Source organism: Ammospiza nelsoni, chromosome 14 (genome assembly GCF_027579445.1).
Source record: "Ammospiza nelsoni isolate bAmmNel1 chromosome 14, bAmmNel1.pri, whole genome shotgun sequence".
In the NCBI taxonomy this organism is placed as follows: domain Eukaryota; kingdom Metazoa; phylum Chordata; class Aves; order Passeriformes; family Passerellidae; genus Ammospiza; species Ammospiza nelsoni.
The window spans coordinates 17,176,891-17,202,795 of NC_080646.1; the positions used below are offsets into that span (position 1 = coordinate 17,176,891).

The 25,905-nt window shown below is 57.4% G+C and overlaps 1 protein-coding gene across 1 annotated transcript in view; it reads left to right on the forward strand.

Annotated features, from left to right (window-relative positions):
- The window catches only part of SEMA7A (semaphorin 7A (John Milton Hagen blood group)), a 29,077-nt gene extending 6,236 nt beyond the window's left edge, over window positions 1-22,841 (forward strand). The window contains exons 2-14 of the mRNA XM_059482253.1: window positions 10,359-10,492; window positions 11,615-11,665; window positions 12,380-12,475; window positions 12,553-12,637; window positions 13,552-13,662; window positions 15,467-15,606; window positions 15,882-16,060; window positions 16,163-16,271; window positions 17,070-17,268; window positions 18,542-18,657; window positions 19,227-19,378; window positions 20,591-20,658; window positions 21,396-22,841. Coding sequence (XP_059338236.1) covers window positions 10,359-10,492; window positions 11,615-11,665; window positions 12,380-12,475; window positions 12,553-12,637; window positions 13,552-13,662; window positions 15,467-15,606; window positions 15,882-16,060; window positions 16,163-16,271; window positions 17,070-17,268; window positions 18,542-18,657; window positions 19,227-19,378; window positions 20,591-20,658; window positions 21,396-21,742 — 1,787 coding nt within the window. The 3' untranslated portion in view covers window positions 21,743-22,841. The remainder of the gene's footprint in view (window positions 1-10,358; window positions 10,493-11,614; window positions 11,666-12,379; window positions 12,476-12,552; window positions 12,638-13,551; window positions 13,663-15,466; window positions 15,607-15,881; window positions 16,061-16,162; window positions 16,272-17,069; window positions 17,269-18,541; window positions 18,658-19,226; window positions 19,379-20,590; window positions 20,659-21,395) is intronic.
- The last annotated feature ends 3,064 nt before the right edge of the window (window positions 22,842-25,905 follow it).

Consider the following 25,905-nt stretch of genomic DNA (forward strand, 5'->3'; position numbering starts at 1 on the left):
TGGGGCGAGCAGAGCCCCGGCTTTGAATCCAGGGCTTGTTCCCCGCAGGATGCAGGTTAGGGGGTCTCTTTTGTTGCTGGCTGAGTGGGTGTTTGGGATCAATTCCAGCTCCAGCTTGGAGCAGGGATATGGGCAGCAGGGCTCCTAGAAGAGCTTTTGGGATCCCAAATCCCAATCCCAAACCCGGCAGCTCAATTCCCAAACCAAAAGGGATTTTTTTCCCCCTAAGGCGCTCCCAGAAATAGCTGGGGAACGCTCGACGCGCCAGGATATTTCCTTTCGGAGAGTGCCTCTGAAAAAGCGCATTTGTGTGCTCCGAGAGTGCTCTGCAGCGTGGCCCTGCCGGGCATCGGGATCGCCGGCTTTTGTGGGATGGATTATCCCTGCTAATGCGGGCTCCATTGTCTGCCCGGCTCGGGAAAAGCTGGGAAGGGCAGCGAGCTGCCCGAGGCACAATGAGCACCCCGGGAGCGCGGGGATAGAGGGGGAAAAGGGAAAGGGAAAAGCTGGGCAGGGCAGGGAGGTCCCCAGGGCACAGTGAGCACCCCGGGAGCACAGGGACGGGATGGGGAAAGGAACCAGGGATAAATTGGGCAGGGCAGGGAGCTCTCTGCGGGCACCCCAGAGTGCAGGGATAGAGGGGGAGAGGGGCCAGGGAAAAGCTGGGCAGGGCAGGGAGCTCTCCAGGGCACCCCAGGAGAGCAGAGACGGGGGGAAAGGAGCCAGGGAAAAGTGGGATAGAGGAATTCCCAGCTGGGTGGGAAAAACTGCTGGGTGAGGATGTTGGTGATCCCACAAGGCCGTGCCCTTCGCACAAGGAAGAGCTCGGAAGGGCTGGGGAGGCAGAGATAAGGTGAGATGAGATAAGAACGAGAGAATTTGGTGATGAATCGCGGCTCATCTGTCATCTCCAAAGCGTCTCAGGGGGGATGAGAAACTCCGTTTGAGTCCCGTGGCCGCGCCTTGCTGGGATCTTGGGGTGAGATAGAAGTGTGAGAAGGCTCAGGCTGCTTTCACACCTCTTCTTTTGGGGTTTCCTGCCAGCTCCTGGGCCCCTCAGTGGGTTTTAGGGCTGTGTGTTCCCCCTTGTCCCTCTCTGCTGCCTGAGTGAGCAGCTGGAGCTTCTTCCCCCAGCTGGAGAATGGGAAGGAAATCAGCCCACAGCCCCAGTCCCTGCTTTTGGGAACCGCAGCCTTTCCTGCAGGATGGAGGGAACGGCAAAATTCCCGTCAGGGCTTTTACCCAGCCCGGGCTGATGGGAAAGCACTTTGGAAAACCTTTTAAAGCTCCTTCCTGGGATGCTGCTGCGGGAAGGCCCAGCCCAGGCATCGCTGTGAGCCTGGCCCCTGCCCTTCCCTGCCCCAGGGGCACGAGAGAGGCCGGGCTGCCTTTGGAACACCGGGAATTCCACCAGGACTCGCTGGTCCACGTTCCAGCCTCGGGGTGGGATGGACACACAGCCCTGGCAGGGAGCTGCGAAGCAGGGAATGGCTCACTTCAGCCAGACGCTTTCTGGTTTCTCCAGGAGTTTTTGGGGGTCCCTGCTCCTTTCAGGGCCAGGGGAGAGCAGGAAAGCAGGGACAGGTGGACTCGATCCTGTCAGCTCTGAGCTGGGCAGGAGAGGGGAACGTGGAGGGAGTGAGAGTGGGGCCAGGGTGGGGTTTGGACCCTGAGGGAGCCCCCAGAGGGAGGGACAGGAACGTGGAGGGAGTGAGAGCGGGGTCAGAGTGGGGTTTGGACCCCAAGAGAGCTCCTGGGAGTTGGGACAGGAATGTGGAAGGAGCAAAAGTGGGGCCAGGGTGGGGTTTGGACACCAAGAGAGCTCCTGGGGATTGGGACAGGAATGTGGAAGGAGTGAGAGCCTGGCTAGGGTGGGGTTTGGACCCAGAGGGAGCTCCTGGGGTTTGGCACAGGAAGGTGGAGGGAGTAAAAGTGGGATCAGGTTGAGATTTGGACCCTGAGGAAGACCCCAGAGGGAAGGACAGGAACGTGGAGGGAGTGAGAGTGGGGCCAGGGTGGGGTTTGGACCCCAAGAGAGCTCCTGGGAGTTGGGACAGGAACGTGGAGGGAGCAAAAGTGGGACCAGGGTGAGATTTGGACCCTGAGGGAGCCCCCAGAGGGAGGGACAGGAACATGGAGGGAGTGAGAGCCTGGCCAGGGTGGACTTTGGACCCCAAGGGAGCTCCTGGGGATTGGAACAGGAATGTGGAGGGAGAAAAAATGGGGCCAGGGTGGGATTTGGACCCCAAGGGAGCTCCTGGGGATTGGAACAGGAATGTGGAGGGAGAAAAAATGGGGCCAGGGTGGACTTTGGACCCCAAGGGAGCTCCTGGGGATTGGGATAGGAACATGGAGGGAGAAAAAATGGGGCCAGGGTGGGATTTGGACCCTGAGGGAGCCCCTGGGGAGAGGGACAGGGATGTGGAGGGAGCAAAAGTAAGGCCAGGGTGGGGTTTGGACCCCAAGGGAGCTCCTGGGGATTGGGATAGGAATATGGAGGGAACAAAAGTAAGGCCAGGGTTGGATTTGGAACCGGAGGGAGCTCCTGGGGGATGGGACAGAAACCTGGAGGTGTCACTGTCACTTCTGCTCTGCTGCTTCTGCTTCCCTTGAGAAATGACTCAGGTTGGGGCACGGGACAACCCGAAACACTGCAGGGCTGCCCTGGGGTGATCCCTCACCTTTCCTTCCAGGCTCTCCTTCTCCAGAGGGGTGTCCCTGGACACTCTGGGGATACAGGACCCTGCTCCTGGGGTGCAGCCCTGGCAGAGGCTGGGGACAGGAGCGCACAGCAGAGGAAGTGGCCTCCACACATTTTTTGCCACTTATGTTTCTCCTTTCGCCTCCTTCTCGGAAACCCGTCCAGAGAATGAGAAATGTGTCACTTCACATGAGGTGTGGGATGATGCTGGGACCTCACAGTCACATGCCTGCAAATTTTCTGTGGCAGGTCAGAGCAAACCTGCCCAAAACTCCTGAAATGCTTCATTTACAGTCAGGCTGTTCCTATAAAAAACCCCATTGCTGCAGGCTCTGTCCCAAGTGCCTGCCAAGGCTGTCTGAGGCTCTATCCCATGGGAATGGGACATTCCTGTCCCACCAGGCTGCCTGAGGCGTCCATCTCATGGGAACAGGACACTCCTGTCCCCGCTGTGCCCCCCTTCTCAGTGTCACACTGTTCCCTCGTGTCACTCTGTTCCCTTTGAGCAAAGTCACGCTGGAAGGAGAACTTAGCACAGCAGCTCCTTGGAGACATATTTCCTCTTCCTGAAATGCCTCAATTTGGGAATTTATAGAATGTCTAAAAAAAAAAAAAAAAGAAAAGAGAGAGAAAATGCAGCTTGGCTTCTTGCTGGAGCTCGGGGAGGAGGGAGGCAGCAGTGTGGTGAATCCAGCCCTGCTCTGGGGACAGAGGGGACCCTGGGGTGTCCCTGTCCCCCTGGGAAAGTGGGAAATGCAGGGATTGTGCTCCTGGCCCGGCCTGGCCTGAGGGAATGATGAAACTCCAGCCGCAGTGCGGAGTTTGGGAGCTGGGATGGAGTCCTGAGTGACTCAGGGAGTGGCCCTGAATCACAGTCCTGGGAAAAGGGGACCTGGGCTGCTGTCACACATCCTGCGGGAAGAGGGAGTGGGACACGGACAGGTGTCACAACATCCAGACTGGCAATGGGACAGGAAATGATGTCACCATATCCAGACTGCCAATGGGACACGGAGTGGTGTCACCACATCCAGACTGGCAATGGGACAGGGATTGGTGTCACCTCATCGAGAGTGGGACAGGGATCTCGATGTCGCTGTATCCAGACTGGCAATGGGACAGGGATCGCTGTCACCGCATCCAGGCAGCTCCCGGTGCTATCCCAGCAGCGGGATCGATGTGGAGCTCCGGGATTGCTCGCCCTTGACTCAGAGCCGGGATGAGAGCGTCCCAGGTGACATCCGGGGACACTCCCACATTCCCAGCCCTCCAGTCAGCGTTTCCTGCTGCCTCCCGCGCCGATCCCAGCCGGACGCGCTGTCATCGAGGTGGGAACGTGTCACGGCGCTGGGGAGATGAATCCGAGCCGGGGAATGCGTGGCGGCTGCGCGGGCAGCGGAGCAGGTGGCAGTGCCATCGGGGCCACCGCGAGTGACAGCGCTGCCACCCGTCACAGCGACACTTCCCGGGGCCGCCTGGGCGGCGGGGCTCGGCTGCCAGCGCTCGGCACCGCGCCCGTGCCAATCCCGGCTCCCCGTGCCAATCCCGCCTTGCCCCGTGCCAGTCCCGGTTTGCCGCGTGCTGGCGGCTCGGCCGCGTGTCCCCGGCCGGTGACAGCGACCGGAGAGCTCGGGGTGGCACAGCTCGGCCGAGGGGCTGGGTGGGAACGGGCAGTGCCAGCGGAGGGCAATTCCAGGGGCAGGGAATACCAGGAGAGGGAATTACAGAGAGAAGGGCAATTCCAGGGAAAGGGCAATTCCAGGGAAAGGGCAATTCCAGGGAAAGGGCAATTCCAGGGGAGGGCAATTCCAGGAGGGGACAATTCCAGGGAAAGGGCAATTCGAGGAAGAGGCAATTCCAGGGAAAGGACAATTTCAGGAGGGGACAATTCCAGGAGGGGACAATTCCAAGAGTGGCAATTCCAGGGAAAGGGCAATTTCAGGAGGGGACAATTCCAGGGAAAGGGCAATTTCAGGAGGTGACGATTCCAGGAGAGGGCAATTCCAGGAGAACACAATTCCAGGAAAAGGGCAATTCCAGGGAAAGGGCAGTACCAGGAATGGACAATTCCAGAAGGGGGCAATTCCAGGAGAGGGCAATTTCAGGAGACAGCAATTCCGGGGGGGGGGGGGGGGGGGGGGGGGCAATTCCAGGAGTGGACAATTCCAGAAAAGGGCAATTCCAGGAGAACACAATTCCAGGAATGGACAATTCCAGGGCCAGACAGACTCCCTTCCCTGCTCTCCCACCTCACAATCCAAGGTTTTTCCCACTTTGAAGGGATTTAAGGGCAGGAAATGAAGGAAGTGCTTCATGCCCATCCCAATACCCAGAACCCAGCAGGTTCTGCTCCCATCCCGCTTCCACTTCCATTTATTTCAGATAAATATTTCAGATAAATGCTTTACTTCAGATCCTGATTTTATCCATCAGTACCATCCCCTCCACCCTGCTCCGCCCCAGCTCCGCATCCCCACAGAATTCCTGTCGGATTTAACCCTTTCCTGACCCAGCGATGGGACAACTGAGAGGAGTTAGAGGAGTTTTAAAACCTTTTATTCTATTTTCAGTCTCGTGTGAAGGGTCAGGCAGCACAGATTTATAAACCACGCCATAGCAATCAGAAGAAGTCAGAAAAGGGCTTAATCCCAGAAATTCTTTTTTTTTTTTCTGGAGCCGGGAGTGGTGAAAGCCGGTGACTCAGGAGCGTCTGGGCTGCGGGAGGCGCTGCCAGCCGGGAATGCTGGAGAGAGGAGAGAGGAGAGGGAGAGGCAGTGCTGACTCAGCCCCAGGCGGGCTGGGAGATGGGGTTTGCCGGGAGAGGCTGCAGCCCACGCTGCCCCTCTGCTCCGGGGATGGGGACAGCCGGCTCCGGGATGCTCTAGGATGCTCCAGGATGCTCTAGGATGCTCCCGGGTGCTTTGTGATGCTCCAGGATGCTCTAAGATTCTTTGGGATGCTCCAGGATGCTTTGGAGTGCTCTGAGATGCTCCAGAAATCTCTGGGGTGCTCCAGAATGCTTCAGGATGCTCCAGGATGCTCTGGGATGCTCCAGAATGCTCTAGGATGCTCTGGGATGCTTGGGGATGTTCTGGGATGCTCTGGGATGTTTGGGGATGTTCAGGCATGCTTTGGGATGCTCCTGGATGCTTCTGGATGCTCCAGAATGCTCTGGGATGCTCTGGGATGCTTCAGGATGCTCTGGAATGTTCCAGAATGCTTTGGGATGCTCTGCAGTGTTTTGGGATGCTCTGGGATGCTTTGGGATGCTCCAGAATGCTCCAGGATGCTCTGGGGTGCCCAGGATGTTCCAGCATGCTCCCAGATGCTTTGGGATATTTTGGGATGCTCTGGGATGCTCCAGAATGCTCTAGGACACTCTCAGATGCTTTGGGATGCTCTGGGATGGTCCAGGATGCTCTTGGATGCTTTGGGATGTTCTGGCACGCTCTGGGATGTTCTGGCATGCTTTGGGATGCTCCAGGATGCTCTGGGATACTCTGGGATGTTCCAGAATGCTTTGGGATGCTCTGAGATGCTCCAGCATGCTCCAGGATGCTCTGGGATACTTGTAGATGCTCTGGGATGTTCTGGGATGCTCCAGGATGCTCCCAAAAGCTTTGGGAAGTTTTGGATGTTCTGGGATATTCTGGGATGCTTTGGGATGCTCTGGGATGCCCTGGTGCTTCTCAAGGGGCTCTTGGTCCCACAGGGAGCCGCTTGCTCTGTCACCAAAGGCTCCCCTCTCTCTGTGAGAAACACATTCACTCTCCTGAAAATGCAGAAAGTTTAATAAAGGACAGTAGGAGACAAGGACCATAAAGCAAAGGTTATTGTGGCATCAGCCAAGAGCCCCCTGTTATCTTTGGGGATATGTCCTGGTTTAGGGCAAATTTAACCCTAGCCCCTTAAATACCTTTAATTACATCAGCCCTTTGCAAATTCACAGACCCTTGTGCTCAGTAAACTTTTCCCCAAACTGGTTTACATGTTCCAGGAATTGTTTAGCACATCTCTGCTTTGGCTCTGCTCTTTTAGAGCATGTGCATTCCTGGATTGTGGTTTTAGTTCCTTTTTATCCCCCCCAGTTCTGCCTTCAGAGGGTGAGTGCTGCTGGCTGGCACATCTGTGCAGGTGTGCTCACCCTGTGTGGCACATCTGTCCAGGTGTGCTCACCCTGTGCTCAGTGGGTGTTATCCCATCCCTGCAGGCACTGTGACACAGCACACTGATATCAGGTTTAATGAACCAGAGAAATAAAATCCATATGTTTATAACAAACTTACTTTAACACCACACATCTAAAATCCATTTTAATATTTGCAAAAAACCAATATTACAATGTCTATTTATAGGATCTCCATCGCATCTGGAGCATCTCCTAGTTCCAATACCTGCTCCCCTCCTTCCTCCCAGACACTCTACAGGATGTCCCTGTCCCTGATTTGATGTCCCTGCTCCCCTCCCTCCCCCCAGGCACCATCCAGGATGTCCCTGTCCCTGATTTGATGTCCCTGTCCCCGATTTGATGTCCCCGCTCCCTCCCCTCTGGCGGGAGCTCAGCCGAACACAAAGCCGCCCTTTCTCCCATTCAGGCCCCGCAGCGGGGACATTTCCAGGGACAGTGGTGCCATTGATTGTCACCCGAGCCGCGGGGCTGGTGGCAAACGCAGGGCACGGGGGCTCGGAGGGGTCAGCCAGGCTCTGGGAATGGGCCCTGTGTCCCCTGGAGCTCTGGGATGGATTTAGGGGGTGATGGCAGGGCCAGGCCATCCAAGGGCACGGGCCTTTCTGTCCAGTGTCAAAAGCAGCTTTTGAGAGATGTCCCTTCTTTGGGGACACAATGGGACACAGCCCTGTCCCTGGAAGTGTCCAAGGCCAGGCTGGACTGGGCTTGGGGCGCCCTGGCACAGCAGAAGTTGTCCCTGCCCTTGGCACCGAGAGGGATGAGATGAACTTTAGGGTTTCTTCCATTGCCAACAATTCCATGCTTTTCTGGCACTGAGATGGTGCCCTCTGCCCCCTCATCCTCATCTCCTGATGCTGTTCAAACCCCAGACTCATAGCTTGGGGTGCAGGGATGTTCCCCCATCCCACCAGGATCCAAACCCCTTCCCTAACCCAAGCTGCTGCAGGCAGAGCAGGACTTGGAACCAGCTCTGCAAGACTTGGAACCAGCTTTGCAGGGCTTAGGTAGGACCAGCTCTGCAGGGTTTAGGTAGGACCAGCTCTGCAGGGTTTAGGTAGGACCAGCTCTGCAGCGTTTAGGACCAGCTCTGCAGGGTTTAGGACCAGCTCTGCAGGGACCCCAGCCCTACAGGGACCCCAGCAGGCGCTCCTGGAAGCGCTCGGAGGCTCCGTTGCCAGCTCCGAGCCCAGCCCAGGCTCGCTGGAGGCTGGCAGAGCTGTTTCCACTCTCGGCTCTGATTCAGTCCCCGGGGAGCTGCAGGATAAACAACAACCTCGGCGCCGGCCAAATGATTGTTTAGGGCTGCTTTGTTTGTGGCTGACAGCTCGGCGGGGCTCGGGGAACTCAGGAAGAGCCCCCCCAAAGGAGCCTCAGGGCAGCGGGAGAGAAGTGTGGGAGAGGAGGAGGAGGAGGAGCTGAGTTTGGAGCTGCAACTCAAAACTTGGAGATTTGCCTGGGTTTGCAGAGATTTAGGGGCTGGGGTTTCAAAGTTTGGTGAGGTCTGGGCAGATCCCCTCGAGGTGTGTTGGTGATGGGGCCACGGCACTTTGATGGGGTTTTTGGGAATGGACATGGTGTGAAGGGGATTGTGCCTGTCCCGGGCAGGCTGGGACTGAGCCTGGCTGCAGAATCAGCCTGGAAGGTTCTGTGCCAGCTTCTCCAGCTCGGCATCAGGGGTTTCTCAGAGCCTTTGGGCACAGGGAAGGCTGAGCAGGACACAGGGGCAGGCAGGGCACAGGGGCAGGAAGGGAGGGTCCCAGGGGAAGAGCACAGGGAGCTGTCCCTTCATTGTGTCCCCAGCCCGGACCTGGATGGTTCTGGCAGCTTCCCCAAGCCTTGCTGGGAAAACTCTGCTTGTTTTAAGGGATGAGGGGCCACCTCGAGGCTTGTTGGTGATGGGCTCACGGCACTTTAATGGGGTTTTTGGGAAGGGGATTGTGTCTCTCCTGGGCAGGCTGGGACTGAGCCTGGCTGCAGAATCAGCCTGGAAGGTTCTGTGCCAGCTTCTCCACCTCGGCGTCAGGGGTTTCTCAGAGCCTTTGGGCACAGGGAAGGCTGGGCAGGGCACAAGGGAGGGTGGGCAGGGCACAGGGAGCTGTCCCCTCATTGTGTCCCCAAATCGGACCTGGATGGTTCTGGCAGCTTCCCCAAGCCCTGCTGGGAAAACTCTGCTTGTTTTAAGGGATGAGAGACCCGCAGGAGATGGGGATAACCCCCAAACCCAGCGGGAATCCAGCGCCCCGCTGACCTCCGAGGCGCCTCTTGCTGGGCGGGGCAGTGCCAAGTGCCAGCCCTGGCAATTAAGAGCCACGCGCCGCTGATTAATTACCCGACAGTGGCGGCTGCCAGCTCCAGCGGCGTTTTCAGCCTTTGGCCGAGCTCTGGGAGCGCTGCCCAGGGCAGAGGCCGCTGTGTTTGGGAGAGGGAAAAGCGGGGATGGAGAGCTCGGAGTGCCGGGCAGAGGGCGGCCCTGAGCCCCGGAGCGATCCCCGAGCACACCTCGGGTTTTTGGGATCCTAGGGGGGGAGCAGGGCCAGCCTCACCCAGCCTATGCAGCGGGAATGGCAGGGGTTTGAAGGGAAGGGGGGCTGGAGAAGGTGGGATGTGAAAGAGGAAGGGCAGAGGGACAGACAGACGGATCTGCTGCCAGCTGGGACGTCTGAACGCTAGCTGTCACTTTTTGTTCCTGTCTGGGACGTGGAGTCTGGGGGTGGTGAAACTTTCATCTGTCAGACCTGGGCTCCGGCCTGGGATCCAAACCCTGTCCATCCCTCCTGGCATCCAAACCCTGTCTGTCCCTCCTGGCCCTGAGATCCAAACCCTGTCCATCCCTCCTGGCATCCAAATCCTGTCTGTCCCTCCTGACCTGGGATCCAAACCCTGTCCATCCTCCTGGGATCCAAACCTTGTCCATCCCTCCTGGGATCCAAACCCTGTTGATCATCCTGGGATCCAAACCCTGTCCATCTTCCTGGAGAGCCAAACCCTGTCCATCCTTCCTGGCCCTGGGATCCACACCCTGTCCATCCCTCCTGAGATCCAAACCCTGTCCACCCCTTCTAGGATACAAACCCTGTTGATCCTTCCTGGCCTGGGATCCAAACCCTGTTCATCCCTTCTGGGATCCAAACCCTGTCCATTCCTCCTGGATATCCAAATCCTGTCCATCCCTCCTGGCCCTGGGATCCAAACTCTGTCCATCCTCTTGGGATCCAAAACCTGTCCATCCCTCCTGGAGATCCAAACCATGTCCATCCTCCTGGAATCCAAACCCTGTCCATCCTCCTGGAGATTCACACCCTCTCCATCTTTCCTGGAGATCCAAACCCTGTCCATCCTCCTGAGATCCACACCCTGTTGATCCATTTCTTCTGAGGTCCAAACCCTGTCCATCCTCCAAGGGCACAGGAAGGGATGGGCTCAGCGGGTGCCCCCAGAGCAGCTCCCTGAGGTGTGTGCCCTTCCCAGGTGCCAAGGAATATGTGTTCCCACGGAGGGAGAGGTTCCCAGTGTTCTTCCACCAGGAAAACACCTCCTCCATCTACGTCGGGGGCGAGGGCAGGCTCTACTACTACGACTTTGCAACGCGTGAGAACTACACGGTGAGGGGCGCCGCTAACGGTCTTGGAGCAAAACCCCATAAAAAGGGTCTGGGATCCATCTCCCAACCCACATTCCAGGCCTGGAGGAGCCTGGTCTCTGCCCAGCCGGCTCCATCGTGCCAGGAAGCAAAATCCCAGCAGGAAAGAATGGTTGCGGTTGGCGTTGTGGTTAGGGTTCAGTCTACCCTGTTGGCCATGGGTGGGTTCTACCTTGGGTAGGATCCCCCCTGGTTAGGGTTAGATTTAGGGTTAGGCTTAGGCGTAGGTTTAGGCTTAAATATCCCCTGCTGGCCATGGGCAGGTTCTTCCCAGGGTGGGATCCCTCTGGGTTAGGGTTAGGTTTAGGATTAGAGTTAGGGTTAGGATTTGGATTAGTGTTAAATTTTCCATGTTGTCCATGGGCGGGTTCTACCTTGGGTGGGATCCCTTTGAGGTTCTCACTGCCCCACAGGGCTGATGTTTCCAGACTGGGATCCTTTCTGGATCCATCCTAGATATTTCCAGCTTTAGATACTTTCTGGATCCATCCTGGATGTTTCCTGGGGATTCTTTCTGGATCCATCCTGGATGTTTCCTGGGGATTCTTTCTGGATCCATCCTGGATGCTCCCATCCAGGGATTCTTTCTGGATCCATCCTGGATGCTCCCATCCAGGGATTCTTTCTGGATCCATCCCAAATGTTTCCATCCTGGAATCCTTTCTGGATCCAACCCAAATGTTTCCATCCTGGAATCCTTTCTGGATCCATCCTGGATGTTTCCAGCCAGGATTAGGGTTAGGGTTAGGATTAGAGTTAAATCTCCTGCATTGGCCATGGGTGGGTTCTTCCTTTGGTGGGATCCCTCCGAGGTCCTCTGTGCTGTGCAGGGGGGATGTTTCCAGCCAGGGATCTTTTCTGGATCCATCCTGGATGTTTCCAGCCAGGGATCCTTTCTGACTTGAGAGCAGCAATGCTCAGATTTCGTCACTGGCATCCAGCCTGGCCTTCATGCTGGATTTCAGGCACCAGGGTCGGGGACAAGGACACCTCGTGGGTTTTGGTGACCTTGTGGCAGGCTGACCCCATGCCTGGTGGCCTTGGGAGAGCAGGAATGGAAACGTTTCCTTCTCCTTTATCCTAGGAAGAGTTCCCAGTGAGAAATGAAGGCCAGTGCATGTCCTCTGGGAATTTGGTAGGTCCCACCTGTGAGGGAGCGATGGGATGGGGAGGATTTGGGTTGAATGAGGGAATAACAGGATGGGGAGGATTTGGGTGGTTCAAGGAATAACAGGATGGGGAGGATTTGGTTTGAAGGAATAATGGGATGGGGAGGATTTGGGTTGAAGGAGACAATAATGGGATGGGGAGGATTTGGGTTCAAGGAAAAATGGGATGGGAAGAATTTGGGTTGAAGAGGGAATAATGGAATGGGGAGGATTTGGGTTGAAGGATGGGAAGGATTTGGGTTCAAGGAATAACAGAATGGGGAGAATTTGAGTTCAAGGAATAATAGGATGGAGAGTATTTGGGTTGAAGAAGGAATAATGGGATGGGGAGGATTTAGATTGAAGAAGGAATAATGGGATGGGAAGGATTTGGGTTGCAGAGGGAACAGCGGGATGGGGAGGATTTGGGTTGAAGGAGTAACAGGACGGGGAGGATTTGAGTTGAAGGAATAAGGGGATGGGGAAGATTTGGGTTGAAGAGAGAATAACAGGATGGGGAGAATTTGGGTTGAAGAGGGAACAGCGGGATGGGCAGGGCTGGAGTATTTGGTTGAAGGAGCTGTGTGTGCTCCTCATGAGCTCCCTCTGGATGAGGGGATCTGGGAAAACCCAGGGAGGATGTGGGAATCCGTGAGGTGCTGGGGGCTCTGTGCCATGGCCAGGCTCCTCTCCCCCTGCAGGAGGACAGCCGGAATTACCTGACCCTGGTGGAGCAGTACGGGGACGGGCTCCTCGTGTGCGGCACCGGTGCCTGCGCTCCCACCTGCTGGAACGTGGTACGGATCCTTCCCCCTTCCTGGGTGGGGAAAACCCGGCCTGACCCCACTCAGGATCCCCTTCTGTCCTTCCCCAGACACAGAGGAAGGAGAGCCAGCCCTGGGATGGGAGAGGGATCGCTCCCTTCACCCCTGACTCCAACACCCTCGTCGTTGTCGATGGTAAGAGGGATATTTTCCCATTTTCCTGTTTTCCTGTGGTTTTGTTGTGCCCAAAGCCTCCCTGGGACAAACAGCAACCCCCTGAGGCTGCTCTGAGGGCTTTGTCTCCTTGGCTCTCCTCATTTTGTCCCCATGGAAATGCACATCCCGTTGGGACAGAGGTTGGAGATTCCCATGGGGGCGTGGGTGGGGACTCTGTGTGGGAGAAACGTTGGGAATCAGGAATGCTTTGGGTCAGGAGGAACCTGGGAAGGACCTGAATCAGGAATGTTTTGGGTGGGGAGGGACCTCAGAAGGAGGGACCTGAATCAGGAATGCTTTGGGTCAGGAGGGACTTTGGAAGGAGGGACTTGAATCAGGAATGTTTTGGGTCAGGAATGCTTTAGGTCAAGAGGGACCTGGGAAGGAGGGACCTGAATCAGGAATGTTTTGAGTCAAAATGGACCTCAGAAGGAGGGACCTGAATTGGGAATTCTTTGGGAATGCTTTGGGTTGGGAGGAACCTGAATCAAGAATGTTTTGGGTCAAGAGGGACCTTGGAGGGACTTGAATCAGGAATGTTCTGGGTCAGGAGGGACCTTGGGAGGAGGAACTTGAATCAGGAATGTTTTGGGTCAAGAGGGACCTGGGAAGGAGGGACCTGAATCAGGAATGTTTTGGGTGGGGAGGGACCTCAGAAGGAGATACCTGAATTGGGAATGCTTTGGGTTGGGAGGGACCCGGGAAGGAGGGCCTGCAGTGATTCCACTGCTCCAGGCCTGGTGTGGGGACAGGTGAGGATCCTTTCAAGAATGTGTCCCTGCCACCCTTCAAGGACCGGGTGTCAGGACTGGGATTCCTGTTCCACACCCACCATCCCTGCCATGCCCAGGAAGTCCTGGCTGCTTTCACTCCTCCTCATCCTCTCCCCACAGGCCAGGACATCTACTCCACCATCAAGAAGAGCCAGCAGAACGGGAAGATCCCTCGGTTCCGCCGCGTGAGGGGCGGGGGAGAGCTCTACACCAGTGACACCGTGATGCAGAGTGAGTGGGGACATTCCCAGCAAGGGGACATTCCTGGCAGTGGGACATTCCCTGGGGCAGGGGCTGGAGAAGTTCCAGAGCCTCTTGTGGGTGTCAGATTAAGCAAAACTCATTAGTTTTGCTTTGCTGGCCTTTGCAGTGCAGATATGGCTGTAGATCCACCAAAAAATGAATGTTTGGGTTGCTTTAGCCAAGTCAGCAGGCTCAGACACCAAATGTTTGACCAGTTCAAGCCCAAACAAACCCTTTGTGACCTGTTTGGAGTGCCAGTGCCAGCCAAGGAGTGGCCAATACCCAGGGGTGACAATTATTGGTGTGAGGCTGCCCACAAGACCAATCCCATAACCAACTGGTGTTATTGGTTCCCTGATCTTCTTAAAGCACTTTCTGAACATCAAGAACTGGAAATTCCTGGTTCTTTGGCAATGGAATTTTGTGCTGAGGGAGATCCACAGCTAAATGTTGCTCCCCACCATCCTGTGTGGAGAAACTCCGGTTTGTGGTGCAGCTGTACTGCCCCAGTGCCCCCTAAGCTCAATCTGCCAGATCAGGTGCCCTTGGTGCCAGCCAGCAGGGAGCCAGCTTCCCCTGAGCCCTGTCCCAAACCAGCACAAAAGTGACTTCCCTGTCCTTGAGGCATGGGGAAATGAGGCTGGCAAGTCCCTCCTGCGGGGTGGAAGGAAATTGGGTTGTGTAAAATGCAAAATGTGGCAGCTGCCCCGCAGCATTGGGCAACTTCCATTGCAGGCAGGGGCCCTGGCAAACCCCAGTCAGGCCAAACCCAGGGAGGGGACATGGGGGAACGACCCTGCTCCACTTCCCTGGGCTTGTGGTGGCTGCTGTGGTGGCTTCCCGGGGGGAAAATGGGGGATTAATGGAATAAAAATGGAATTAAAGTGACGGGGGATAAAACAGGGAGGGGGAAACCAAACCAGGCCTGAGAGCCCCAGGGCTGCAGACTGATCCCTGCTGTGGGAACGGCAGGGCTCTGATCCCTGGAGATTCCCTGCTATGGAAACAGCGGCTCAGGTTGCTCAGAGGGACCCAGGGGTGCATTAATAGGAATCCCGGTGTTACGGCGTTTTCCCAACGCACAGCACGGATTGCTCCTCCTGAGGGATCCGTCCTTCCTTCCTTCCTTCCCACAACAGCTCCCAGAGTCAGGAGGGACTCATGTTTCTGTGGCTGCCAGGGCTTCCCCAGGCTCCAGGGAATGAGTCTGTGCAGTCAGGCAGGAGGCACTGGGAAGGTGGCACTGATGCCTCAGGTTTAGCTTTTGTATTTTCAGATTCTATTCTGCTTTAGTGTGTGGGTCTGGTGAGCTGAGTTAGGGGATGGTGAGCTCTCTGCACAGAGCAAAACAATTCCTGCTCTAGCTGGGGACCAAGGCCAAATGATCCAAATCTCAGGCCCAAGGGCACAAACAATGTGGGCTGAAGAGAGAAAAACAAGAAGGATGGGATTTCATAACCTAAAGCTGCAATTGGACAATTAAGTCCAATATGCAAATGGAGCAGAACTTATAAAACTCAGAGACTTTTGTGTCTATTTTTGTGACCATTTTGGTTCATCTTGGTTGGCTCTTGTGCTGCCCAAGGTGCATCCATTGGGGAGATCCTTTTAATAAATCACTGTTTTATTATTTAATTCTATCTTGTCTCAGTTCTAGCTAAGCCTTCCCAAGGATCGGCAGGGCCAGCCTGGGCTCGGATCTGTCCTTTCCCTGGGCCACAGCCATGTCCCTCTCCCTGCCCTGTCCCCACCAGATGAAATCAGGTCCAAGCTCTGTCCCTTGCCTCCCCAGACCCTCAGTTTGTCAAGGCCACCACGCTGAGGCATGAGGAGCCTCACCAGGACAAGATTTATTACTTCTTCCGCGAGGACAACCCGGACAAGAGCCCCGAGGCGCCCCGGAATATCTCACGGGTGGCCCAGCTGTGTAAGGTACCTTGGGGACAGGCTGGGGTGGCAGCCAGGACAGCTCTGGGGGGGACAGGGCATGTGCCAGCTCCTCTGGGCTTAGCCAGGCTTGGTTTGGCCCCTCTGAGAGGGGCACAGCCTTTTCCTTCAGCCTTATAGGGGAGAGAATTCCCTGCTCCATCTCACCGGGATGGCAGGAATGGGATTGTGGCAGCATCCTGCAGTTCCCCATCAGGATGGGCATTTTGGGGTGTTCTCCCCCAAACCCTGACTCCCTCCCTGCTGTCCCTGTCCCCCAGGAGGACAGGGGAGGAACCAGCTCCCTCTCAGCCTCCAAGTGGACCACGTTCCTCAAGGCCACCCTGATCTGCGTGGACCCTGTCACCAAGGGCAACTTCAATTGGCTGCAGGACGTCTTCTTCGTCCCTGCCGGTGACTGGCGGCACTCCAAGGTCTACGGGCTCTTCACCAACACCTGGTGAGGGGCCCTGGCCCAAATCCAGGGCTGGAAAACAGCTGGAGCAGGCACGGCAGCGGGCACAGCCCGATGTCCCCCCTGACCCTGTCGTTGTCCCCTCAGGGGGAGCTCTGCCGTCTGCGTTTACTCCTTCGGGGACATCGACAACGTGTTCAGGACATCGCGGCTCAAAGGCTACAACGGCCCCACCCCCGAGGTCAAACCCGGCCAGGTGAGGGAGGGGCAGGAGCCGCCCCGAGGGAGGCCCGGGGGACCCCGGGAAGGGGACACGGAGGGAGGGACCAGCTGGGAATGGAGGGAGGCTGGAAAAGGTCTGATCCCTTCGTGGGAAGCACGGGGAGAGAGGATCTCAGAGGGCACCTGGCCCGGGCACAGTGACAACACCCGTGGGGCAGAGCTGTCCCTTCCACTGCCATCCTCAGCGCCCCGCCCGCCTCTGACTCTGCCTTTTGTCCCCTCTGCCCGCAGCGCGTCCCCTCGGGGCAGCATCTCACCCTCTGATGGTCCCTTCTGTCCCCTTCCGTCCCTTGTGTCTGCATTGGATCCCCTCGGGGCAGCACCCTCTGACTCTGGTCACTTTTGTCCCCTCCAGGCAGCACCCTCTGATGGTCCCTCTTGTCCCCTGCAGGCAGCACCCACTTACTCCGGTCCCTTTTGTCCCCTGTCCCGCAGTGGGTCCCCTCGGAGCTTCACCTTCTGATGGTCCCTTTTGTCCCCTTTTGTCCCCTCGGGGCAGCACCCTATGACTCTGGTCCCTTTTGTCTCGTTCTGTCCCCTCTCCTGTAGTAAGTCCCCTCGAGGCAGCACCCTCTGATGGTCCTTTTGTCCCTTTTGTCCCTTTTGTCCCCTCCGGGCAGCACCCTCCGACGGTCCCTTTTGTCCCCTCTGTCCCCTATGCCGCAGTGTGTCCCTGCTGTGGGCAGCACCCTCTGATGGTCCCTTTTGTCCCTTTCTGTCCCCTCGGGGCAGCACCCTCTGAGTGTCCCGTTTGTCCCCTCCTGTCCCGCAGTGCGTCCCCTCGGGGCAGCACACGCCGAGCGAGACCTTCAAGATCGCGGACAGCCACCCGGAGGTGGAGGAGCGGGTGGAGCCGCTGTCCCCGTCCCGGAGCCCCCTGTTCCACAACAAGCACCGCTACCAGAAAATCGGCGTGCACGAGGTGGCCGCGGCCGACGGGCGCCGCTACAACGTCCTCTACCTGGCCACAGGTGCGGGGACACCGCGCAGGGACATTCCCCGCGGGCAGGGCTGCGTGCCCAGCCTGGCATATGTTCGTCAGGCAGCGGCGAGCTGCCAAATTTCGGGAACAGCAGAACGCTGCCAGGCTGGCTGTGTGGGCACAGGCGGGCTGCGGGCAGCGTCCCAGGCACGGGGGAGGCGGGCACGCTTCGTGCTGGGGGGCAGAAATCGTTCCCCAAGAGCAGCTCTGCTGGTTTTTGGTGCTGCCCGAGCTGTCCTGGTGCCTCCCACCTGTGGGATGTGTTCCCTGGCACTCTGGGGGACCTGCAGGGGTTTAAATTGCTGGTTTTGTGATGGAGACAGTGCAGCCGGCTCTCGGTGGGTGGCTGGGGTTGGATTGGGGCCCACGAGTGATGGATTTGGGATTTTACAGCTAGAGAGAAACAGAGAAATTGAGAGAAATTGGGAAACAGAACAAGAGAGGTAGAAACAGAGAAATAGAGACAGTTACAAACAGAGAAAGAAAGAGAAATAGAGAGAAATAGAGAAACAGAACAGGAGAGGTAGAAACAGAGAAATGGAGACAAACAAAAAAAAAGAAATAGAAAAATAGAGCAACAGAGTTAGAGAGAGACAGAGAAACAGAGAAAGAGAAATAGAAAAATAGAGCAACAGAGTTAGAGAGAGACAGAGAAACAGAGAAAGAGAAATAGAAAAATAGAGCAACAGAGTTAGAGAGAGACAGAGAAACAGAGTTAAAGAGAAACAGAAAGAGAAATAGAAAAATGGAGTAATAAATAGAGAAACAAAGAAATTGAGAAACAGAAATACAAGAACAGAGAAACAGAAATATAGGAACAGAGAAAGAGAGTTAGAGAGAAACAGAGAAATCGAGAGAAATAGAGAAATGGAGCTATAGAGAGAAACAGAAATAAAGACAGAAACAGAGAAACAGAGTTAGAGTGAAACAGAGAAAGAGAGAAACAGAGAAATAGAGTTGAAATAGAGAGAAACAGAGGGACAGGGCAATAGAAAATTTGCAGAATCCTGGGTCTAAACACAGCCTGCAGGGTCCTCCTGGGCAGCTTGATCCAACAGGAAGGGCTGTGGGGTCCTGTCTGAGCTGGGCTTCCCCTTCCCCTGGCTGAGGGGAGAAGGAATCCCACTGGGAAGGGGGAACCCCGAGGATTCGCACCCCTGTTCCCTCGGGGTGCTGCTCCTGCCCTCGCTGGGTGTCAGGTCCAGGAGGCACCTCCTGTCACTGTCACCCCCTCACCAGGGCTGTGCCCTCTCTCTCCCCAGACAAGGGGTCCATCCACAAGGTGGTGGAGCTGCCAGACGGGGTGCAGAACATCGTGGAGATCCAGGTGTTCCCCGACAAGGATCCCATCCAGTCCATGATCCTGGACCACGCCAGGGTGGGTCCCTGCTCTGGGGGTGTGAGAATGGGGTGGGTCAGGCATGGGAGGGTCAGGGCCAGCCCCGGGGCCTGGGAGTGAAATCATGGAACTATTTGGGTTGGAAGGGACCTTTTGTGATCACCCTGTGACCTTTAATGATCATCCAGCTCCACCTTCCACTATTCCAGGGTGCTCCAAACCCCAATGCCCACCCTGGCCTTGGGCACTTCCAGGGATCCAGGGGCAGCCACAAGGAATTCCATCCCAGCCCCTCCCCACCCTCCCAGGGAACAATTCCTTCTCAATATCCCATCCATCCCTGCCCTCTGGGAATGGAAGCCATTCCCTGTGTCCTGTCCCTCCAAATTCCCTCTCCAGCTTTCCTGGAGCCCCTTCAGGCCTTGCAAGGAGCTCTGAGCTCTCCCTGGAGCCGTCTCCTCTCCAGATGAACACTCCCAGCTCTCCCAGCCTGGCTCCAGAGGGACTTCACCCTCAGAGCATCTCCTTGGCCTCCTTCCAGCAGCTCCAGCTCCCTCCTGACCTTCCCTGGGACACGGAATGACCGTTGCTGTGCTCTCCTCCCGCAGGCCGTGCTCTACGTGGGCTCCAGCCGCCGCGTTCTGGAGCTGCCCATGGACATGTGCGGGGCCTACCGCAACAACTGCCACAGCTGCGTGCTGGCCAGGGACCCCTACTGCGGCTGGGCCAACGGCTCCTGCCTCTCGCTGGCCCTCAGCAGGTGTGGGGGGCTGTCCCCACCCCAATCCCACCGGGCAAACACCCACACCCCCAGCAGTCCCCTCCTGGGCTGAGTGCGTGCGTGGGTTTGGGGTGGATGCGTTGTCCCCAAAGGTTTGGGTGCTCTGTGTGGATCCATCACTCTCTTGAAGGGTTTTGGGCACCCAAATGCCTTTTCCCAACTCTTTGGGGTGCTCTGTGTGGATCCCTCTCTCCCTTGAAGGGTTTTGGACACCCAATCCCTCTCCCTGAAAGTTTGGGATGCCATGCATGGATCCCTCCCTCCCTTGAAATGTTTTGGGCATCCAGTCCCTCTCCCCAAGAGTTTGGGGTGCTCTGTGTGGATCTCTCCCTTGAAGGGTTTTGGGCACCCAAACCCTCTCTCCAAGAATTTGAGGTGCTCTGTGCAGATCCATCCCACCCTTGAAGGATTTTGGGCACCCAACTCCTCTCCCTGAATGTTTGGAGTGCTCTGTGTGGATCCATCTCTCCCCTGAAGGGTTTTGGACACCCAACCTCTCTCCCCAAGAGTTTGGAGTACTCTGCATGGATCCATCAATCCCTTAAACGGTTTTGGGCACCCAACCTCTCTCCCTGAAACTTTTGGATGCCATGCATTGCATGTATCCCTCCCTCCCTTGAAGTGTTTTGGGCATCCAATCCCTCTCACCAAAAGTTTGGAGTGCTCTTTGCGGATCCATCCCTCCCTTGAAGGGTTTTGGGCACCCAACCCCTCTCCTCAGGAGTTTGGGGTGCTCTGTATGGATCCATCACTCCCCTAAAGAGTTTTGGGCACCCAACCCCTCTCCCCACGAGTTTGGGGTGCTCTGTGCAGATCCATCCCTCCCTTGAAGGGTTTTGGGCATCCAATCCCTCTCCCTGAAAGTTTGGGGTGCCCTGCATGGATCCCTCCCCTGAAGGGTTTTGGACACCCAACCCCTCTCCCCAAGAGTTTGGAGAGCTCTGCATGGATCCATCAATCCCTTAAACGGTTTTGGGCACCCAGCCTCTCTCCTTGAAAGTTTGGGGTGCTCTGTGCATGTATCCCTCCCTCTCTTGAAGGGTGTTGGGCACCCAACCCCTCTCCTTGCTGCTGGGTCTCACACTGGTCATCTCCAACCTTCTGAAACTGGGATGGATGGGGGACATTCCCATCTCTGAACCACCAGTTCCTGAAGTTCTGTTGGTGCTTATTTCTGTTCCCATCCCCCAGGGACGTGCTCCAGAACCTGAACTTGGACTCGTGGCAAGGAAGCTGCCAGAGGGCTGACGTCAAGGAAGGTACGTGGAGATGTTGGGGTTGGGGAAGGAATTGTTGGATTCTCCAGGCTTTGGATGAGTTTGGGTTGGTTTAGATGGGTTTGGGCGGGTTTGGCTGTGTTTGGGCAGGTTTGGGTTTGTTTGGATGAATTTGGATGGATTTGGGTGGGTTTGGATGAGTTTGGGCGGGTTTGGAAACGTTTGGACGAGTTTGAATGGGTTTGGATGGGTTTGGGTGGGTTTGGATGGACTTGGATGAGTTGGATGGATTTGGATGGATTTGGGTTGGTTTGGTTGGGTTTGCATGGACTTGGATGAGTTTGGATGGGTTTGGGAGGGTTTGGATGGATTTGAGTGGGTTTGGATGGGTTTGGATGGGTTTGGATGGGTATGGACAGGTTTGGGTGGGTTTGAATGAGTTGGACAGGTTTGGATTAGTTTGGATGGGTTTGGGCAGGTTTGGGTTGGTTTGGATGGGTTTGGACAGGTCATCTGTCTCGGTTTGAACAGACAGGTGTCTGCTAAGGAAGGCAGGAGCCTCCCCTGAAATAGAAAATGCAAACCCCCTCCCTCTGAATTATAATTTTGAAATTCGGCGCTCTCAGGCAGAGACATGGGAGCAGCAATAACAGGGCAGAGCAGAAATTTTGAGGAATTCTCTCTCAGAAGAGAACTCAAAACTCTCTCTGAGTGTTCCTCCACCTCACTAAAACCCAGACAGCTCCCAGCTAACCCACCCTCACCCCATGTCCCCGCAGACGACTTCCACAACGTCTCGGTGATGCTGCAGTCCCGCTACTACCTCAACTGCTCCATCGAGTCCCACTACGCCACCTACAACTGGTACCACGAGGACGTGCTCATCAAGAGCTGCAACACCTCCCACCCCCAGCACGACTGCTTCCACTTCATCCCCAGCGTGAGCCGCGAGCACTACGGCCGCTACGTCTGCGTGTCCGAGGAGGACGGCTTCCGCCAGGCGCTGGTCAAGGAGCACCTGATGAACCACCAGCGCTTCCTCTGGCAGCGCGGCCATGCCCCAGCCGTGCTGGCCTCGTGGCTCCAGCTGCTGCTCGTGGTGGCCCTGGCCGAGCTCTTCCACTGACGCCGTCCCGCTCGCCCTGCCCGTGGACTTTGAGCGCCCCTCGCCGCCGGCCTCGCTGGCGGAGCCGCGGGAGGAGGGCGCGACACGCGGTGGCGGCCCCGCCGGCCAGCCATGCATGCGCTGATGCTCAGGGCGCGGCCGCTCCTTGCATGTGATGAAGATGAGGAGGAGGAGGAGGAGGAGCCGGCCCTCGGCCTCCTCCGGACTGTGGGATGCCCGCTGCCTCCCGAGGCTGGGGCTGGGACGCCCCCGGCGAGTCCCCTCCTGCTTGAGGGGGGCTCGGGTCGTTGTTTTTTTTGTTTGGTGTGGGAGGGAGGTCGGGAATCGGCGCACCACGCGTTGGGAATTTGCATGGAAAAGCCTCGGAAGGTGACTGGATTTGGGGTGTGGGGACGGGGAGGGGAGGTGGGAGCAGAGCCCGGAGCGGAGCGGGAGGCGCTGGGAGGATGCTGGAGACGCACAAATGCTCTGCAGGCGGCTGAGCTGAGCCGAGGGGCAGCGCAGGGGCCGTGGCCGCTCCCACCCTGCCCTGGGCGTCCTCAGGGAAAGCGGCCGCGGATCTCAGGGCACCGGGGGGGCTGTCCCCGCCTCTGTCCCTGTCCCCGCGCTCTCGGAGGTCTCGGAGCGAGACCAAACTGTGAAAATCGGGATTTCCCCCCTGTGCAAAGGGGGGGTCCCGCTCCTTGTCCCAACCTCGCCCAGCCCGGAGCGGCCCTGCCCTGGGCGGGGACACCCAGGGGACACCCTGGCCGTGCTTCCAATGCCTGTCCCGGCTCCTGCTCACTCAGGAGAGGCCACGTCCGGAGCCAGAGCTTCCTACTGCACTACATGCCCGAGATGTTCCCCATCCCCAACCCAGGACAGAGCTTCTCACAGCCCTTCTCAAAGCACTTTAACTTTGTGGACTAACAGATATTTATTATACCGACTGCTCGTTTCTGTCTTGTAGGATTTTATAATATTACAGCAGGTGGGGGCGGATCACAGGAGAGGAAAATTTAAAAAAAATCCACCACAACAGCTACCAAACCCCCCCCCCCCAAACCCTTTCAGACCTGTAACCAAAGCGGATGGTTGGAATAAAGAGTGGAAAAAAGCAGGAGAGCGCTGTGGTTCTCACTGGGAATGATGGGGGGAAATCTCCCCTGTTTTTTTCTGTGTCCTGCTCTCTCCAGCCCCTGTTTTGGAGCTCCTGTTTTGATCCAGCAGCAAATTCCTGCTGGAAATCCCAAAGGAGGGAGTGAGCAGCAGCCCTGGGAAGGGTGGGATGGGAATAGCGGTGGGGTTTGTGGTGTGGAGCCATCCCCCCTCCTCCTGCCTGGGATGCTCCGGATTTTTGGGAAAAGCGAGTTGCTGGTCGGTGCTGGTCGGGAAAATGGCTGGAGAGAGGCGGGGAACGAGAATTCGGAATTTTGGAAGGTGCAGAAAAAGGCAGGAGTGACCGAAGCCTCCATCAAATCAGCCCCGGCACAAAGGCAGAGCTGGCTCGGGACTCGTCCCGGTCCATTCCCGACTATTCCCGGTGCTCCTGCCCACAGGGAATATTTCGGGATGGGCGAATGCGCTGCAGCTCAGGACTGCAGTGACACACAGCCGGGTGGCACTGAGGGGACCCCGCTCCTCACTGGGGGGAGACTTGGAAGCAGAAAAGCGAAACCTTTCCCTGCCTCCATCCCTCTTTGGCACAGAATTCCCGCTGACGCCGGCAGCGTGCGGGAAGGGAGAGGCAGGAGCCGGGAGCGGGCGATTCCCGAACCGGGAACGGGGATTTTGGCAGCCCCGAGGGGTGGGATCGAGGATCGCAGGTCCCAGAGAGAATTTTTGGGTGCAGCGCACGGACTCCGAGCTGTTCCCATTCCCAGCTCCACCGGTGTGACCCCAAAGATCCAAAATCCCGGGAAAGATTTTGGGAGAAGCGCAAGAAGGTGACGTTCAAGAATTCCCACTCTGGAATGGATGGGAGCGGGTGCAGGCAGCCAGGATTCCATTTTAGCTGCCCAAAATCCCTTTCCTTGCCCAAAAACGCAGCTGAGAGAGGAGGGTTGAGCACCCCGGGGACAAGCGGAGTCCCCGGGTGACAGTGACACCAGGCAGGTGTCCCCTCGCCATCACCTCCCCGTCCCTGGGGGCAGCCAGGAAAAACCGCAGGGATTTTTTTTTGCCCAACTCCCCAAGGAAAGCAGCGCAGGCCGAGCCCTGCGGGTGTTTTTATCCCGGGACACGCTCCCAGTCCCGCCCGCTGATTCCTCAAATCCAGAGAGCCAAAACCCGGGATTTGTTGTGGCCCGAGGGAGCCGCGATGTCCCCACGCTGTCCCCGCGCTGTCACCTCGCTGTCCCCGGGGTTATTCCGGTACCTGAGCTCGCCCGGGATGCTCCAGCACAGGGGCTCAGGTATTCCAGCAGCTTTTCCAGCCTTTTCCCGGCGCAGGCAAAGCGGAGACCTCCCTGCCCCATGGATACCCTGTAGGGACCTGCGGAGGGAGCCGCCTGCCCTATAGAAAACCCTAAACAACGACAAAACCACCGGGAGCATTTGGGGGTTTTCCCAGAGCTTCTTTCACTATGCAGCGCGTCCCTCGGTGTCCCTCGGTGTCCCTCAGTGTCCCCCAGTGTGCCCCTGTGTCTCTCAGCGTCCCTTGGTGTCCCACACTGTCCCTCGGTGTCCCTCCGTGTCCCTCCATGTCCCTCGGTGTCCCTCCATGTTTCCCTGTGTCCCTCTGTGTCCCTCTGAGTCCCTCAGTGTCCCTCCATGCCCCTCAGTGTCTCTCAGTATCCCTCTGTGTCCCTCCATGTCCCCCAGTGTCCCTTTGTGTCCCTCGGTGTCCCTCCATGTCCCTCGGCCTCCCTCTGTGTCTCTCGGTGTCTGTCCATGTCCCTCGGTGTCCCTCTGTGTCTCTCGGTGTCCCCCAGTGTCCCTTTGTGTCCCCTAGTGTCCCTCCGTGTCCCTCCATGTCCCCCAGTGAACCTCTGTGTCCCTCGGTGTCTGTCCATGTCTCAGTGTCCCCCAGCGTCCCTCCATGTCCCTCAGCATCCCTCTGTGTCCCTTGGTGTCCCTCGGGGTCCCCCAGTGTCCCTCCGTGTCCCTCCATGTCCTTCCTAGTCCCTTCGTGTCCTCTGGGCCCAGCGCAGGGGGACAGGAGGGGGTGGCACTGTGTCACCGTGTCCCCAAGGCGTGGGGCTGCAGCCGGTGGGGTTTGGGGCTGGGACAGCCATGGGGACAGGAACAGGAGGGGACAGGGACAGCAGGGGACAGAGCCTGGGCCTGGCAGGGGACAGGAAGGGACAAGGACCATGGGACAGGAGGGGACAAGGACCATGAGACAGGAGGGGACAAGGACCATGGGGTAGGAGGGGACAAGGACCATGGGACAGGAGGGGACAAGGACAATGGGACAGGAGGGACAGCTCCGCGCTCGGCGGAGGGAGGGGACCGGCGCTGTCCCCGCGCGGTGACACTGACGGGCCCGGCGCGCCCCCCGGTGTTTGTCGCCGATGTCGCATCCGCCGCCAGCCCCGCTCGGCGTCCCCGCCACTCATCCCTGTCCCGAGGACACCCCAAAGAGGGGACCCCCGTGTCCCCCTCCCCATTGTCCCCCACCCCAGCGCCCGGGGACAAGGGACAAGGGACAAGGGACAAGGGACAAGCTTTGTCTCCGGCTCAGGTCAATCCAAAGCCATTCTCAAAAGCTCACAGGGGATGTTTGGGATTTGGGATTTGGGGTTTGGGATTTGAGGTTTGGGATTTGGGATCTGGGGTTTGAGGTTTGGGGTTTCGAGTTTGGGATCTGGGGTTTGAGGTTTGGGGTTTGGGGTTTTGGGTATGGGGTTTGGGGTTTGGAGTTTGGGATTTGGCGTTTGGGATTTGGGGTTTGGGATTAGGGGTTTGGAGTTTGAGGTCTGGGGTTTGAAGTCAGGGGTTTGGGATTTGAAGTTTGGGATTTGATGTTTGGGATTTGGGACAGAGCCCAGGAATGCCGGGCTCGCCCCTGGCTCGCTGGGCGCCCCCAGCAGTGGCAGCGCGTCCCCAAGGCCACCCCCGCCGGGTGACCCTGGCTGGCGGCCCCCAAGGCTGTCCCGGCCGGGGTGCCCTGCCCCGCGCCTCGTTATCGCTTTCGGGGCACCTCCCGCCCCTCTGCCAAGGCCACCCCGGGTGTCACCTGT